An 18,268-nucleotide genomic window follows, 5' to 3' on the forward strand; every position below is an offset into this window, starting at 1 on the left:
GTTTCATGTATGGAGAACATGATGCAATTCATGTTGCAACTAATAAGATCTGTATTTTACGACAAGGCAATCGATTAGTAACATTGTATGCTTCACAATTTTGACAACTTGTAACTGATATCAAGTGGGATGATGCTGCACTTATTAGCCAATTTCTCTACGGATTACAATATGAGGTAAAAAAATTAATGCTCAACTTACCTGATCCTCAAACATTGAGTCAAGCAATTGACTTTGCTATGAAGTCCGACAATTACCTTTTTGAATTTCGATCTGAGAACCGTATAAGTGGACTTCAACGTTACTATAATTCAATAGCAACACTAAAACCTCTTCAACACATATATTCGGAAGTAGAGGATATACAAATTGATGCAGTACATTTCAAACTTCTTACTGAGCAAGAAAAGACTCGTTGTCGTCAAGAAGGATTATGTTTATATTTTGGAGAACCAAAGCACACTGCTCAACATTGTCCAAAGAAACGATGCAATCACAAAATGAAGAGTATGGCTATGAAAGAAGACAATATGTTGGAAAACGAGTTTGTCCTGCTACAATAGGGACCGTGCGGCTAGAACCTTGCACAACATCTAGTAAAGGTCCTATTCTGTCCTCAAATGCCATCTCCTTGTTTTACATTAAATGTTATTTTAGGACCTAAATATTACAAAGCCTCTGCCTTGTTAGATTCAGGAGCCTCGGTGTGTTTCTTAGATGAAGAATTTACTAAAAGATATAGCATATCTTTGGTAAAGAAAACTAAACCTATTCATGTAGAAGACATAGATGGTCGTCCATTATCTTCTAGAGATATTACTCATGAAACCCTTCCTATAGAAGTAATAATCAATGGTCATAATAGCTTTGTAGTATTTAATATCATTACATCTCTCTCTAATCCAGTCATTTTAGGTTTATCATGGTTAGATAAATACAACCCTCAAATAGATTGGATTTTCTAAACTCTTACTTTCTCTAAAAGTATAGCTAACAGTGTAATTAATCAAGTAGAGAGTCATAAGTCCAGTTCAATTAAACTCGTATTTATAGGTGCAAAAGCTTTCTTGCATGATGCTAAAAAATAATCACCATATATTATTTATGCCACACTTGTTTCCACTGGTGGAAAGACTTCAAGTGGCATTCCAAGTCAATATCAAGAATTTTAAGATGTATTCAAAAAAAAGAATGCGGTGTCATATGGCATGTTTTGCTATCTGGGAATACACTAGGTATCTAGCTGTAGAGAGTGTACCTTAAAGCTTTATATGATTCTTTTTTTGGCTTCCAAAACTCCTTTATTTTTGTATAAAATTCCAAATATAAAAAAATTCCTTCAAAACATATTTTTCCCACAATGGATTTTCTCGACTCTAAACTTTAGAAAATCATAACTATTGATCTAACCGTTCAGTTTGTTTCAAATTTAGAAGATAAGTAGAATTTACCCTTAAATTTTACCACTAAAAAACCAACTGAAAATTCACTCCCAATCTTCTAGCATCGAAGAAACCCCAGCAGACACTCCAAACCCTAATTTACAAGCACCTGAAAACTATTTTCCTTATATCTCAAAAACCCGAACTCCAAATGTCATAAAACTTATGCATAAAGTTTACTAACATGAAATTACACATTTCTTGAAATTTTGAGCCAAAACCTTGTCAAATTGCTCAAGATATAGCTCAAGAGACAAACACTAGTAGATCGGTTTACTTACTACCCTTTAGATTGCATGTGCTGACTTCAAAATCCAATAACTCCTTCATCCCAACTTAGAGTCCAATAAGCAGTATGCAAAAAAAATAGCCGCAAAAGTGCTCTCTCCAGTCGTTGTCGCCGATCCTCAATTGCCGTCTGTACTCGTGCGTTATGTCCAAAAGAACGACAATAGGTCCAAAACTAACACCTTAACTTTGAGCGCCTATAACTTCTTCATAAAAACCCCAAATGACACAAAACTTGCACCAAAACCTTAACCAAAAACCTAAACCTTCTGATCCTAGCCTTTAAAGTTTGAATGCCTCGAGAAACTAATCCTAATCCCTAATATGGCCTCGGGCAGCCTCCTCAAAGCCCATTGGTCATGATTTTTGACCAATAGGAATGGAGATTTTTATTTTTCATCTCCATTCATCTATATTGATGCCCTAATTACTCTCTTTGCTACCAAAATCCTTCTTCAATCCTTTTTCTTATAAGATTTACATAATGTATGCTCTAAACACCAAGTAAAAGAACCAAAATAAGTTTTCAAATGTCACCAATGTCTAACAAAGGTGACTCTAAATATTTAGAAGTTACTATCAATCAAAACCAATCTTAAAAGCCACTATCAAAAGGAAATTAAAGTTATAAAAATTCTATAGTAATCTTTCTAAACAACCTCTTCTCAAAGTAATAATCAAATTATATTCTACAACCAACTAAAATCTATTAATATGGCTCTCACCATGTTACTTAATAAATTATATATTAAGTACATAATTACATTATTTTCATATAGTAGCCGAACCACAACATGACAGTGGATATACTCCCGAAACATCGTTCCTATGATTGCTCAATTGACCTTCAAGAAGGAGCACAACTGCCATTTGGACCAATCTACAGTTTATCACAAAATGAGTTGACTGAACTCAAGGAGTATATTGAAGAAAATCTAGCCAAGAATTTCAAATGCCATTTTAAATCTCCGGGCAAGAGCTCCAATTCTATTTGTGAAGAAAAAAGATGGATCATTGTGGATGTCTGTTGATTATCGAGGACTCAACAAGATTACCATCGAGAATAGGTATCCACTACCTTAAATATCTAGACTTCTTGATCAGCTAAATCAAGCTAAGTTCTATACAAAAATAGATCTCAAAGGAGCATATAATCTAATACACATGAAAGAAGGAGATGAATGGAAGACTGCATTTTGAACTAGGTATGGACATTTTGAATACAACGTTATGCCTTTTGGACTTATAAATGCACCAACAGTTTTTCAACATCTAATGAATGATATTTTTTGAGAGTTTTTGGACGATTTTGTGGTCTGTTATCTAAACGACATCTTGATCTATTCTAAGAATTTAGAAGAACATGGACTTCATGTTCGTCATGTGTTACAAAAATTAAGAGATGCAAGATTCTATGCCAAGATGGAAAAGTAAGTATTCCACACTACTCAAGTCAATTTCTTAGATTACATCATTTCAAATGATGGACTTATGATGGATCCTAAGAAAGTTCAAACTAGTATAGATTGGAAGATCTCAAAAACAATAAGAGATGTTCAATGCTTTTTGGAATTTGACAACTACTATCAGATCTTCATCAAAGACTCCTCTCAAGTTACAGCTCCACTTACACGTTTGACTTGTAAAGACAAACTTCAATGGAATCAAGAAGCGGAAGTTGCTTTTAAATCTTTGAAGACAGCGTTTGTTTCTACACCAATCTTATATCGTGTTGATTTTTCCAAAGCATTCTTTATGGAAACTGATGCATTAGACTTTGCTCTGGGTGCGGTTTTATCACAAATGAGAATACATGACAAACTTCATCCAGTAGCCTTTCATTCAAGAAAATTCTCAGTAGCAGAAATCAATTATGATATCCACAACAAAGAACTTCTTGCAATCGTCGATTCTTTTGAAGAATGGCATCATTATCTAGAAGGCGCTTCCATTCCAGTCACCGTTGTTGTAATACATGAGATTTGGCTTGAAAATGCTCTGGACACTTGGCTGTGGAAGGAAGAATGGAAATTGCAATAACAAAATCCTAATTCTAATAGAATACTAACAATGCTCTAATTAGACTATAATAATGCTAAGAAAGTTTAATCAAATTCAAAAAAACCTCAAAGAAATTTCAAACAAAGAATAAGAATTTTTAAAGAAATATTAGAAAGAACACAAATGTCATTCAAATACATCTCAATTCAATCTTAATTTAATTCTAGTTAAAATCCTATTGAACTTCATTCAAACTTTAAGCCAAACTAATTGAATTTTAAATCCTAATAAAATCCTAAATCCTAAATCAAACCCTAACCAAATCCTAAATGAAATCCTAATCCAAACCCTAAATCCTAAATCAAATCCTAATCCAAACCTTAAATCCTAAACCAAACCCTATCTAAATCCTAAACTGTAAATCAAATCCTAATCCAAATCCTAAACCCTAAACCAAACCCTAATCAAACCCTAATCTCTAAATCAAATCCTAATACAAATTCTAAATCCCAAACCAAATCCTAACCAAACCTTAAACCAAATCCTAATAATTCCTACAATAGAATTAAACCTCAATAACTAATGAATAAACCGTTGATCTTAACTCAAATTTTGCAAACTTCTAAAAAAATAAGTAAAAAATAAGCACAAAAAAAATTGATAAGAATCAGAGTTACGAAATTGACGATATCCTCAAATATGTGCTCGGGTATTGGCCGGCTTCCTTCTTCAATTTTAATGCAAATCTTCTAGAGCCAATATTTCTCTTTTGCACCGTTCAATTGATCTCAAAATTCACATACACATAGAAAAACAAGTCTAATATTGTTTCACGTAAGTTTCACTCCAATACAATCAATAGATTGCAAGAAATCTTAAAAACCCTCACTAGACCTAAAATTCTACTTTCTGAGACCTTGGCCCACTTAAACCTAAATATCCTTTAATTCAACCGTTAGATCAAGCTCAAATTCACAACACATATTAAACACAACTATGAACATAAATCCACAAAATTTCACTTGTAGATCTATAACAAAACTCTTAATATCACCCAAAATATAGACCCTATTTTATTTCATAAAATCTAAGTCATCCGAAACAAACCTTGACTTTGCAAAGCTATTACAAAGTCAATACAGATTCGAATCACCCAAAACTAACACCTATAGAAATCCTATCCAATCTTCTATCAAATCCCACTCTTTGATCTGCCAAAGAGTTCTTGAATCGCCGTCCGAGCACAGTTTTGTGCCTTAGGATCTGATTTCGACCCAGGTTCATAACCGGTCCTCTTCGGGTATCAACTTTTATCTTCATGAGGTAATTTTTACCAATTTGCACTCCTAAATCCTTACATATACCTACATCCTTTTTTTTTCTAATCTACCTTGTTTTGTCTTAGTTATGGCCTTACAAAGTAAATAGAAGCATAATTTGCAAATAGGCAGCATTACCACCTTTACATTTTCTACCTTTTAACTAATATCTATTTTTCCAAGATAATTTGCTACAATATTTTTGAAGTGAGATCCTCAAAACATGATATTTTCTTCATCCTTTCACTTGTTATCCATGTTACATCACGACACCATGTATATGGATCACAAGAACCTCGAGTATTTTATGTTAGCACGCGTATTAAATCGTCGTCAAGCTTGTTGGAGCATGTCTTTATCAAGATTCGAGTTCATCATCACATATCGGCCAAGAAAACAATAAGGTTTGTCCGATGCCTTATCTAAACATTCTTATCTTGCACCAAAAGAAGGAGATGCAGCTTTTGAGCAACAAAGAATGGTTCTCTTGAAGTCGGAGCAATTTCAACTTCGAGTAATAAAATCAGTATTGACTGTTGATTTAAATTTTTTCAAACAAGTCCAGTTAAGTATGTCTTCAGACCTTCTTGTTCATTATATCAAGAATAATTCTTCTAAATCTTATTATCCCTCTAAATTTGAATTCAAAAACAACCTACTCTATTTTGAAGGATGCCTATATGTTCCAAAAAGAAAAGCACGTTTATGTATTCTTCAAGCTCGTCACGACTTCCCAGCAGTACAATATTTTGGATATAATAAGACTTTGGAGTTGATATTTAGGGATTTTTGGTGGCTTCAAATGTGGAAGGCAGTTAAAGATTTTGTACAATCATGTAATGTTTGTTCAAGATCAAAAAATCCTTGTCATTGATCTTTTGGACTTTTTCAGCCATTACCCATTCCAAAACAACCATGGTCTTCTGTTTCTATGGACTTCATCACGGATCTTCTAATCTCATATTCTTATGGCTCTATATTCGTGATAGTAGATCGTTTTACCAAGATGGCTTATTTTGTACCATGTATAAAATCTATCACAAGTGAAGAAATAGCTAAGCTCTTTCTTGACAATATTTATTGCTATCATGGATTATCCAAGGATATTATATTAGATACAAGAACTCAATTTGTATCAAGATTTTGGCAGACTCTTTTCAAGATTCTAAAAGTGGATATAAAACTATCTTCGGTATTCCATCCTCAAACTGATGGACAAACGAAGTATGTTAATGAAGTTTTGGAATAATATTTAAGATGTACCATCAACTACCAACAAGTTGATTGGACAACTCTTTTGCCATTGGCAGAGTTTGCTTACAATAATACAATACATTCTTCTACAAAACAAATAACTTTCTTTACTAATTATGGTTATCATCCATGACTTGATACTTTTGACTTTTCAAAAGTTGATAAACTTGCTACAAAAGATTTGGCGACTCATTTGTCAAAGCTACATGCAATGATGAAGGCGCAATTAAAAGAGGCTCAAGAACAACAAAAGATCAATGCCGATGTCTGTCGAAAGGAATAACTACCATTCCACTTGGATGATAAGGTATGGCTACTTCATCGCAATATCAAGACCACTTATCTTTGTGACATGTTGGACTATCGAAGGCTAGGATAATTTTCTATTTTTACACAAATCAATCCAGTTGCATATGGTTTACATCTATCGGAGTCAATGAAAATCTATCCAGTATTCCATATGTCTCTTTTTGAATCGTACAAGACAGTGGACATACCAAGAAGACGACAAGTTCCACCTCCTTCTATAGAAGTGGACAATAATGAAGAGTTTGAAGTAGAAGAAGTCTTAGATTCAAGGTGGCGTCGAAATAAATTGGAATATCTTATTCATTGACATGGATATCATATTAGTGAACGCACATGGGAGCCAGTAAAGAATCTTGCAAATGCAGGAAAGGCGGTAGAGGCTTTTCATTGAAGACATCCATCAAAATCAAGATGAAAATCTTCTTTATAAAAGAAACAACATCTAGGCAAGATAATATTCTACTTTCAATCCTTGTTTGTAGCTTCTTTGTAGCTAAAATGCTCAGGAGATGGAGAACCAAAAACCAGTGGATTCGACTGAAGAGTCTTCATTTGCTGACTTGCTAGATAAGATATTACGATTGTTACAACCTTCAAGACGACGCAATGGAGATGAAGATCTTCAAGAATGACATATTCTTCCTCGAATAGATGATGAGATACAACGCGTTTGATATCATGACTTGGAAAGAGACTTCCGATGTTAAGTGATTTTGCTAGAGGTAGGAACAACTCCTCATGGTGTTCTAAATGTTCTATTTGAAGAAAGTTATGAAGGCCTCAACAATGATCAAATAACTGGGTGGTTTTTTCGCCCTAGTATGGGACACTACCGATGGTTGAGAGGCCCTATCAAACATCTTCGAAGAGAACAAAGATCAGAGTATGTGGCAAATACAATTCGTTGCATCATAGATTTCTTCATCATATGATGATCGCTCCTCATGAAACTCGTCCCTAGAAGGAGGAGTAATGTCACATACATACTCATAATTACATATATAAATATGTAGAAGTAAGTAAAAATAGGTAAAAGTAAGTTGATTCTATAGTATTTGATATGGTAGCTTCCTAGAAGCTTCATAGATGCTGCTTTGACTTCATAGGTGTCTTTAATTGATTTTTTGGATTAGAAACGTGGTCAAGAAGTTAGCCATGTACCACACATGTTGTTAGCTTGAAGACCAAGTTAACTATGTGGCCCACACGTAAAAAAACTTGCCTTGTAAGTCAAGGCATGTGTCTTACAAAGTCAACACATATTGGAGGTCCTATAGAACATCGCCATGTAGCCACTAGTTAGATAGTATATATAGAGACAAGAATGAAGCCTTCTTCACTCTTGTCAATTCTTTTTTTGCTTCGAGTCTAGTTTCAAGGGTCTCTAGTTTTCTTGTCTTTTGGCAATAGCCATTCCAGTTTCTCTTTCAATACACATACTTGTTTATTTATATTTTGTTACCTTTTTTCTGAGTGAAGGCTCACTTGTCTGAATTACTTTTTCATCGAGTTCTTGTCCTTGACAGCTTCAAAAAATCTCTAATCTGATTATTTGGCTCTCAACAGTAATAACACAATTCTTTCTACGCTAATATTTGTCATCCCTATATTATTAATGGTCCTTGCAAAGCATCAGCATTGATTGTTGTATTATAATATTAGATAGTGGCATAGGATTTTGTACTATAAATCATACTCTATGATTTTTGAAATCTGTAGCATTGTCCCTCTTTGTAATCCTAATTACCTCCTTAAATATTTGTAGATCCCTCAATTCTATTTTTTGCTAAATCATAAGTTTTAATCCTTATACAAATTGATCCATCATCTTCATCTTTGAAACATTGCCTATTTAAAAACATAGGAACTTGAATCAAGAGACATAAACTTGCATTGACATAGATTGTGTAAGATTAGCTAATTCATTGCATGCTAATTTCTTTGTATTTATGGACCAAAATTGATTCCTAAATTTGGTCTCAAACTCCTCTGAATGATAAAATCCACCTTAAATTCTACAATTTTGAGCTTGATGTTGCCACCAAATGATTGCCACATCTCTCAAATAGTTGATTGCATATATAATTCTTTTAATGGTATTTGTCTTAGATAATTAGAAGTATTGTCGCATATTGAAGAGCCATTGGCATACATCTTCTTGTCTTGAAGTTCTAAAATATATATTGGACTTGCTTAATTTCAGCCTAGTAGATGTCAACTCTTTTGTCTAAGAAGCTCCCATTTATTCTTCCAGAGATGCTATCTGATCTAAGAGGTGTTGCACCTAGGCTTCTATTTAGAATGGCTCTACTATATCTCCTATGGTATAATTTTTTTGCCAAACTGCACTACTATAATGCCTTCTTTACTTCCAATTGACTTCTTAAAAATAACTTGTGGTAGCACCAAAATAGTACTTTGTCTGATCTTAAGAAATGATCTTTAAATAGATGGTGGTTATTAACACACTACCAAAGAATAGATTAATACTCGCTCTAATATCCATGAAACAAAACTAAATTCTTTCTAAGATCTATAATCCTTTTAGTCTATAGCAATATAATTTCTATCACAAAATAAGACAAAACGGATCAAAACAAAATTGAATACAACTAAACAGAATAATACATAAAAGTCAAAGTAGAGCAAAAGAAAATAGAATAGAACAGAATAGAAAATGTAATCCAAATTTTACTAAGAAAAAAGAATCAAACCATACATAATCAAATGCTTCAAATGGCCTGAGTCAGTCATATTTATACTTTGTTTCACCATCTTGAAACCTTTTAGAATGTCTCTAAAGATAGGACCTACTAAAATAACCACCTTCCTAGAAGATTTTAGAGGTAGATCTTATTTAAATAACCATCTTAAGTTTTTTTTTAATATTCTATGATAGATCCTACATAAACCACCAACTTGGCCTCAATTCTAAAAACTTTCTAAAAACGGCTCCAATTACCTATCTCTACATATTATCGTAATATAATAAGACTATATAATGAAAGTTTAATCAAAATTAAATTTCTAATTAATACTTAATTATCTTGGTTCAATAATAATTTGAAGCATCTAAATATGGCTTTTATAAAAGCCTCTTAGATTATTTTCTTATCTTAATAGTTAATAGGTTGAAGGTTAGTTAGTAATTTTACCTTCTAGGCTGTAGAGACCTTTTTACTACCTTAGAAAGACCATAAATTAAAATGAGGTTAGAAGACATAAATAATTAGTATAATTGAAACTAGGATTAAGTTGATGGTAGAATTAGGCTAAAAAATCCTTATGATAGATTAGATTGATACCCGAGGGTTGACCATTTGTGAGATAAGATCAAAATCAGATCTCTGGCCACTAAAACAATAGCCTAGGACAAAATATGATATTATTCAAAGATCAAAGATTAGTGTTTGAGTGCTAGGTTGAAGCTTGTTTCAAAAATGTAAGGTTGGAGTTGATAAGATTTGTAGAGACTTTGTAATTGTTGTTGGAAGTTAAGGTTTGTATTAGCAACTTGGGATTTACAGAATGAAATTAGAGCTAGCACTTTGGGCTAGTTCATAAAATTAGTGTCACATTTATAGTTCAAATTTTTGTAGTGCTTGGTTACTTTGGTGTTCTATATGTTTGTAGAATTTTGTGATAATCCAACATTGCAATAAGGAGATATCTAGGTTTTGGTACAAGAATATACCGAAAGTTGGTAGTTTGGAATTGGATAGGATTTTGATGATATCTAGAGATCTATTAGTTGGATCAAGGTAAATTTTGGCCTAGTATTGGAAGACTTGAAGATCAAGCTACACACCAATTTTGAATTAAAATTAATAATTGAAGAGGGATAAATCATTATTGGAACTTTTGCATCACCTTTTAAGTTGGTAGCTAAGTAACATTAGTGCAGTTTTTGGAGGTTTTCTCACAATCTATAAACTGGATTGGGCTGAAATTTCTTAAACGCATAGAAGACTTGTATTATTGACAATTGCATGTAAAATTTTACATTAAGAAGATGATTAAATTAGAAGTTATAGCTTATCAAATCTCACTGATTAGGGTTAGGACTTACAAGAAAAATCTAAATTTCTTAAATATAAATTGTATAGTAATTGCTTAGATAATAAGATCTTAGCTTTAGCTATTGTTTAGTTAGTAGATCTCCCAATTTCTTCTTCTTGATGAAGATTTTTGTTTCAACCTCATTGGGTTCTACAACTCTCTTATTAGTATAAAATTAAGTTGGAAAATTAATCATGCATGATCGTTAGAGGGATATCTTTTGACATTATCATGTTGTCTAGATATCAATCAGAGCCTCATCACAAAATATGACAAACTAAATCAGAATCAAACTAAACGGAACTGAACGAAATAAAACATAAAAGACAAAACTCAGTAAACAAAAATTGAACAAAATTGAACGGAATAGAATATGAAAGACAAAACTAAGCAAACCAAAAGAGAATAGAACTGAACAAAATAAAACATGAAAGACAAAACTGAGCAAATAAAAATAGAACAAAATTGAACTCAGCACAAAGATGCAAAACCAAACTTTATTAAGAGAAAGGATCCAAATTCTAGAAACTTCCACAGTTCTAACTATCTATACAATTATCTTATTAATACCTTGTTATAGGTGCAGATGGACAGATCTCGATAACAATGGTTTTTTTTCTCCATTCCTACATTCAATTTATATTTTTATCAACCTTTTATTGCGAATGATGAATTTTTGTTCACAATCTGTATCCTCTAATACAATTGCAAGACCCAATTTTGCAGCTTTGTTGAGCCGAGTGTGTACCATGCAATGATGTAGATGAAACAAGAATGGAGGCTGACAGGGTCTGAAGTTGGGAGGGTCAAAAATAAGGCTATGACTAGGAACAAGGGAACTGCTGGGAACGGGAATGGGAATAGAAGGGGTGCAATGATGTGGATTGATTTAATAAAAGTTTGGGTCGCTTTAACATTCCCCTATATTCAAGGAGAATCATTAGTTGGTTATGATTTAGAAGAGAAATATATTGCAAGTAAAAATCACAAGTAGTTAGCAAAAACCATTTTTTAAGGAATAAAGTAAGACTTTCTGTAATAAACCTGTAGCTTTTTCCGCCGACTGTGCTGTTGCATTCCTTGAGGACAACGATTCTTTTACGCTTTGGAATCTCTCGAGAGGGTTTGCAAAAAAGTGTTACAAAACTCAAGATCAGTCTAGGTTTTTAGAGGTAGTAATGTCAATGTAGAACGTATCCGATACATACAATACTTCTGAGGAAGAAAAACTTGTGAACAGCATGTCGGCTGAAAGAGCCGTCCGGACTTATCACGACTTCTCGAATAATCTCAACAATGAGGAATTCCTCATTCTACCAGTTACTCCGAATAAAAATATCAGTTTTTGGCAAAAGTTTAGTGAAATCCTTGTCATTACTACGCAGTTTCAAACTCTAGCATTGCACTTGTAGCTTTATTTTTTTCAATCCTTCTTTCTGGCTATTTAAATGTACACATGTTGAAAACATGTCAACTTCACCAGGCGTTCGTGAAGCGATGGTGGATGTTACATAACATGCAGTGTAATGTGGCTCCAACGAACACAAACCCAGTTCGTGATCAGTGTCAGGAAATCCGGAGGAACATGAAGGGGTTTAGTCATAGCATGAGTTCGAGTCGAATGCATTTGAGAATCAGGAATTGAAGAAGTTTGGGACGGACACGTGAAAATCAGCCAGCTGAACTTCGTGTCGCTTCATGTGAAACTCCGTGACTACCCAGGGTCGCCACCCCTTGTTCTTTCTCTCTGTATTCACTTCTCTTTCCCATTAGGTTTGCAATTTCTTAGAGCTGGGTTTAGGAGTGATTTGTTTCGTCAGGAATCACACAACGAACTTTTCTGCGCAAGCATGGGTGTCATCAGTGCGGTGCAAGGCACAAAGCAGACGCAATCGCTCCTTTGAGGTACTTAGAGCACTGTGAGGCGGTACAATTGCAAAGTATTCTGAGCAAAGATAAGTTGCACCAGTATACTTGGGAATATTGAGCAGTATTTTGTGCTTGGGTTCTCACCATTCTTCCAGATTAGGTCGTGATTTGGCCTGTCGGTGCGACTAGTGAAGTCAGGAATCTTTGATTTAGTTTTTCTCTTCCACTTTGTATCTCCAAAGATTTCTCTATACCATAATTCTAGTTCCACATTCATGATTGGTATCTAAAAGTTTTCTAGTTATTTTCCGTTCTTGTGTCATGTGCATCAAAGAAGTGAAAATTGAGTAATCTTAGTGAGGATGAGTCATCAAAACTATCCATGAGCGAAGGTTCAAAAGTGGAAACATGTATCCAGAGCTGGTGCGTCTGTGGCATGCAAATTAAGTAACCGCTTTAGCAGACCCTAATATTGCTTAAAAAATTTAGATACAGCATCAACACCATGGCCGACAAACCTAAATTCACAGATGTATGAAATCCTAATTGTAGACATTCACAGTCAACACGAGTGGGCGGGAGAGGCTCGGACATGTGCATGACAGGCTGGACCCAAGATAACCTTCATGTTTAACTCTGATTCTTACCCATCTTTTCACGACGTCCTAATTCTGATTTGACCAAAACTTTTTTGGATACTTTCTGCATTGCACCCCGTATTTGATCCTGTGGCAAACTCCCTGATGACTACACAACTACAAGGAAAGATCGCGCGCTACCAAAACGGACATCTCAACGTGGGGTTGCAAACTTCCAACAACGCACAGAGAGAAAGAGAGAAAGAAGGGAAAGAGGAGAGCGTCACGGAAATTGGCGAAGCAGAAGTGGCCTCGCAGGCGGCGTTCGACAAGGGAAGGAGGCCGAGCACTGAGGGAGTTCGTTGAGAAGGTTCAGAAGCAGTGGATGGCAGCAGCCATAGACAGCGATTCAGAATTGGACGAAGAGGCAGAGAGTGAAGAAGAACACGCAGAAAGCAGCACAGCGTCACTCAGAAAGACAAACCCAGCATTGATCTGGCTCCAAGAGCATCAAGACGCCGGCAACAGAGCCAAATGCACAGGATTCGGCGTCAAGCATCCAGACCGATCGCCATGGAAGCACTAGTTCAACCACGGCCTTCGCACAGACAGAGGAGACCAGTTTTAGGGTTAGGGTTTCTGATGCTTCTCGAATTCCATGGGGCGAGCTCGATTCCATGCTCTGGTGTCATCTTGTCCAATTCAGCATGTATTCACTTGCATTTGTTTGATTAATCTTTTATTTATTTCTGTGTTGTTTAGATTGTAAAATGAAGTAAAATAAGTGTCCAGACTGTGAAGTTAGAGAAAAATATTTATTTACAAGATTTTTGTTTTGTTTTGTTTTGTTTTTATTTTGGTTTCTTTTGTGTGGGTAATATATCTGAACAAATGTTATGGTTGTATGGTGTTCTTTTTCCATAGAATGAAGAATATACAATTACGTTTGTGTATTTTTATTTACCTATGCTTGTATACAAACAAATTTAATCTGCAACACAGAATTTTATTTACTCTATACGATTGAATTTGAATTTATTTATTTAATTAATATTTAGAGGATTTGTAGGAATTAAAATTGGGTTTTTGCTTGCCTCCGCTATCTTGAATGCGCCGCTTGAAAGCTGTTGTTGTTGTCGATTGATGAGGAGCATGAACCGGGACGATCTCTAGCCTCGTGTGGGGGTGATGCACTTGAGTTGGATCACGCACTCTTCTTCGTCCTGCGTTCTGTTGTGGGTTTTCTTCATGCGTGCTGGCGCGTGCTTGGGATGTAATCGATTTGGAACGACCTAAGACACGGGACTGTCATGAATGTGTCACTCCATGACTTCTATCAAGCCAAGGGGTTGGTGGTTGCCAAACAGCCTTGTTGATGCCCAATTTCTGTTGCGAGTGCGTTGTGAAAGCCTGCGGAGTTAGTGCATCGTCTGCGGCATGGAAATGTCTCCGCTTCGCATTTGACCTTGGGTTCGGGTCGATTACGCACACAGTCTGCTAGTGGAATGCCGATTGAGCGAGATTCTCAATCCCGGCGATGAGAGGATCCACTTCAAACCCGTTTTCAGTGGCCACGTTGTAACCGGAGCCTCGGGTTTGATATGATCAGAGTTTGGTGGTTTTGGTCTTGCTCATCCTTCAGTGGTGATTTCCTTAGCGGTATGGCTCTGACTGGCGTTTTTGTAGCACTGAAATATTGGAATGGCACGTGAGGTTGACCCATGAACCTCGGGGTGAGGATTCGAAGGAGCTCTCACAAAGAGGGCGTGAAGACTACGCTTTGAAAAACATGAAGAGGTATGCGAGGCTTCGGCAGGAATTGTGCGGAATGTGACAATGTGTTGTACAGTGGGAGTCCGGAGGATTACTCTGTCGACTGTGACATTGCGCAGTCTCCATGGAGGCTATCAGAGAGATCTGCCTTGCCTCAACGAGACTCCTCGCCCGATGTGCGGCCCACGCAGCCTGTGGGCTCATCCGCAACTGGCCCGCCTTTCCCCAGCGATTTGACCGAAGCTTTCAAAATGCTGGCCGCGCCTCAAGATTACGGGTCGCGGAGATTTAGCGAGCAGCGTGAAGTTGGGACTGCTAATGACGATATCCGGTCACGATCTTCGACTGAGAGGTGGCCCAACGATGCACAGGACGGCGAGTGTGATTCCCAGGATCCTGAAGGTGAGATGATTTTCCCTCTCGCTTCACTCCTCATCACCAAATTTCGTGGTCGTGTTGGGTACAGCCCTCGAATGTCTTGACTGCTAGCCATTATCACAAGTTTTGCAGTATCAAGCAGGGGAAAGGTCATAGTTTTGAGTCTGCCTCGTCTTCCGCTTTTAAGGATACCATTCAAGTTTGTTACCAGTGGCTTATGTAACATCTTGTGTAAAGAACTCATTGCTCTGAGATTGTTAGGCTTCCAAGACAATAGAGAACTGCGCCGTTTTCCTGGGTTTTCTCAAGGGATTTCTTTAGTTTCACGGGCACTGGAGAACTTCTTACCCCAAGATGCTTGAACGTTCCAGTGTCTCATTCACCAGATAGACTGCTAAGGTTGGGGGAAGCTAGTAGTTGCAATCTAGAGAGAATAAAATTTTCTTATTCGAGCAATTGACATGGTTGGTCCTACCAATGCTGAAGTTTAAAGTTAAAAAAAATCTGCAGGAAGTGGGCGATGGGGGTCAGCGGAAACGGCGTCCTTGTGTGCGCGGTGGGGCTCAGTGAGCACAAACGATCAGTGGGACGAGGCTGAACAGGGTATGGACTCCTTCCGTGATCCTCTCTCCCCATCTCCATCGAGTAGACTGTCGCAGGAGGAGAAGCCGCAGACAGGTTCAACCACTGCACCTTCACATTCAGCGTCCATCGAGAGAAAACCTTCGCTGCGAAACGCTCCCAGTCAAGAGTGGCTAAACGCGCTCACGGGTCACGCATCTCCAACATCTCGTCCGACAGTCCACGCTTTTCCAGACAACGGTAACGACCATCTGCACCTCACCCCTCCGTCAGTTCAACGAAACACCTTCTTGCAAGAGACGCAGGGATGGCTAACATCCGTCATACGCCCCTTGCAATCACGAAAACACAACCCATGGGAGGATCCCAGCGAGTTCAACTGGTGAGCCGCAGCGCCAACAACAACAACCACCACCACCACCCCAACAACATCAGATTCTCCCACGGGGAGACGACGACATCCACTGACTGGTTCCCAATCCATGAGATACAACCGCCTGAGGTCATCAGACCTACTGACAAGCTCCGGCGGCGAAACAGGATTCAACGACGGTGATCACCACCGCATCCACCCTGTGATGAAGAAAGCAGCATCTATGCGAGAGCACAGGCTCCATGGGGGTACTACAACAGCCATAGCAAGAGCATGCAGTGAGAAGTATGGGGTGATGCAAGCAATCCTGGACTGTGTTTCCTGTGGGCGAGCCTCACCACCCATTGTGCAAGACTATTCCTGCCGCCAGCACGGTGTCGGTGACTTGACCCGCAATGCAAGCACCAGATCCGACTGCACCAACTCCAAGCGCGAAGGGGTGATGCATTTCTGCCGCCAGTTTATACGCATTGGGAAGAAGCTGGACAAAACGAGTTGAAGGCATATGAGGGCGGGGATCTCACTCACTCACTGGCTCACTCGCTCACTCTCATCGTGAACTTGTGGCGTGGATCCGAGCGATGGCTCCTCGCACAACAACCATGTCGGTAGCACAAAAATGCGCACTAGAAAAACCACACCTTTGCACAGCTTGCTCGTGTTCTAAATCGTTCACGCTTGTGTGCTGAATCTGTGTGTAGCTCGGTTGGATTGAGATGGGTGCATCCTCATGATTTGAGCATCAGTTTACTTCGGTGGATTCTCAGTTTGCATCGAATTCGTTGTCATGGAACTGCTCAGTGTCAAGAATTGACTGACTCTGGTTGTGGACTCTGGCGTTTTTGGACATGTCGGTAGTCGGTGTTGATGTGTGAAGGTTGCCTTGTGTGAAAATTGATTTACAATTTCCATTAAGAAAATGGACATTTCATTGCAGGTTCTATATTTTGGGTGTCATGTCTGTTTGGTTCGTTACGAAAGTTTGGATTCAGAAGTCCTAAATTATTCTCTGTGTTGCATTTGGACAAGTAGCATTTATTCTTGGTATGTTCTCTTTTGTTTTTTGCTTCTTAACTTTTTTTAACATTACAGGTGTTTATTTATTTATTTATTTCTTCGTTTGCTTTGTATGAATAGATTTTTTCACTACTGGAAAGTGTAACCGCATTTTGGATTTTTGTTCATTTGTTCAGTTTTTAAGAATACAAGTACTTGTCAATGTGAAGTATTAGTTCCCTTATCTTCATCAAGTGTATGGAAAAGTTACCTTAGTTTTGGTTGAGATTATTGACGATAAAAATAATAATAATTGTGTTATTTATTTATTTATTATAAATTGATTAAAACAAACTTATTCAATACTCTCATGAAACTTGCCTTGTTCATCTTTAATTAAGATGTTTATTGAATTTAAACATTCAAGCATTTTAAAGAAGAAGACTCATTTTAAGGTCTTAGCTAAATATACAAATATCCTTAAAATTTTCAAGTTCTTAAGTAATGACTAAATTTTTTTTATTAATACATATATATATATATATATTTAATCACATATCAACTATAAAATCTTTATTTTGTTGCTTGCATTATGTTCTAAATTTTAGCTTTGCTATCATACCATTTTTATACTTATAATGATTTTTTTATAAATGCTACAAAGAATTCGATTTTTTGTTTTTTAATATCAAGTATATCAATATTTCTAATAGTACTGCGAACATTGAATAGTAGTTATTTGATATTAAACCTTTATATGCCATGTGTAAATAGATTTTGTGTCTAATAATTAGTTGATTTTTACAACTACTAAATGGTTTATTATAACCTATTTGTATAATTTATCATAGGTTTAAGATCTTTAGATTACATGATTTTATTTACATAATAATCATATTCTAATTTTATTGTAAATTTATGATCGCTTTTTTATTATAAAAGACATAAATATAGATAAACTCCTCAACATAAAGTTTATATGTATACAAGTAAGTACATTTTGTATAATTCTAATGATATCAAAGTTTATAAATATAAAGATTCCAA

The 18,268-nt window shown here is 36.3% G+C and overlaps 1 protein-coding gene and 1 long non-coding RNA gene across 5 annotated transcripts; one reads left to right on the top strand and one right to left on the bottom strand.

The window, feature by feature from the left end:
* Window positions 1–6,950: 6,950 nt before the first annotated feature.
* On the bottom strand, window positions 6,951–11,714 carry LOC141045962 (uncharacterized). Its single transcript, XR_012218591.2, has 3 exons — window positions 11,421–11,714; window positions 11,243–11,298; window positions 6,951–10,822 (listed from the first exon to the last, which is right to left on the bottom strand). It is a non-coding gene; the product is annotated as an uncharacterized LOC141045962 (long non-coding RNA).
* Window positions 11,715–12,001: 287 nt separating this feature from the next.
* On the top strand, window positions 12,002–17,166 carry LOC112288941 (uncharacterized). Of its 4 annotated transcripts, none has more exons than XM_073537395.1 (3): window positions 12,002–12,577; window positions 13,031–15,294; window positions 15,781–17,166. In XM_073537395.1, exons 2-3 carry the CDS (start codon window positions 14,919–14,921, stop codon window positions 16,236–16,238), a joined length of 834 nt encoding a protein of 277 aa, XP_073393496.1. In that variant the 5' UTR covers window positions 12,002–12,577; window positions 13,031–14,918; the 3' UTR covers window positions 16,239–17,166. The 4 variants fall into 4 exon arrangements, with proteins under 4 accessions (XP_073393496.1, XP_024389474.1, XP_073393497.1 ...); XM_024533706.2 differs by having other exon boundaries at window positions 13,094–15,294; XM_073537396.1 differs by having other exon boundaries at window positions 13,304–15,294.
* The last annotated feature ends 1,102 nt before the right edge of the window (window positions 17,167–18,268 follow it).

The sequence above is a fragment of the Physcomitrium patens genome, chromosome 11 (genome assembly GCF_059467195.1).
Source record: "Physcomitrium patens ecotype Gransden chromosome 11, ASM5946719v1, whole genome shotgun sequence".
NCBI lineage: Eukaryota > Viridiplantae > Streptophyta > Bryopsida > Funariales > Funariaceae > Physcomitrium > Physcomitrium patens.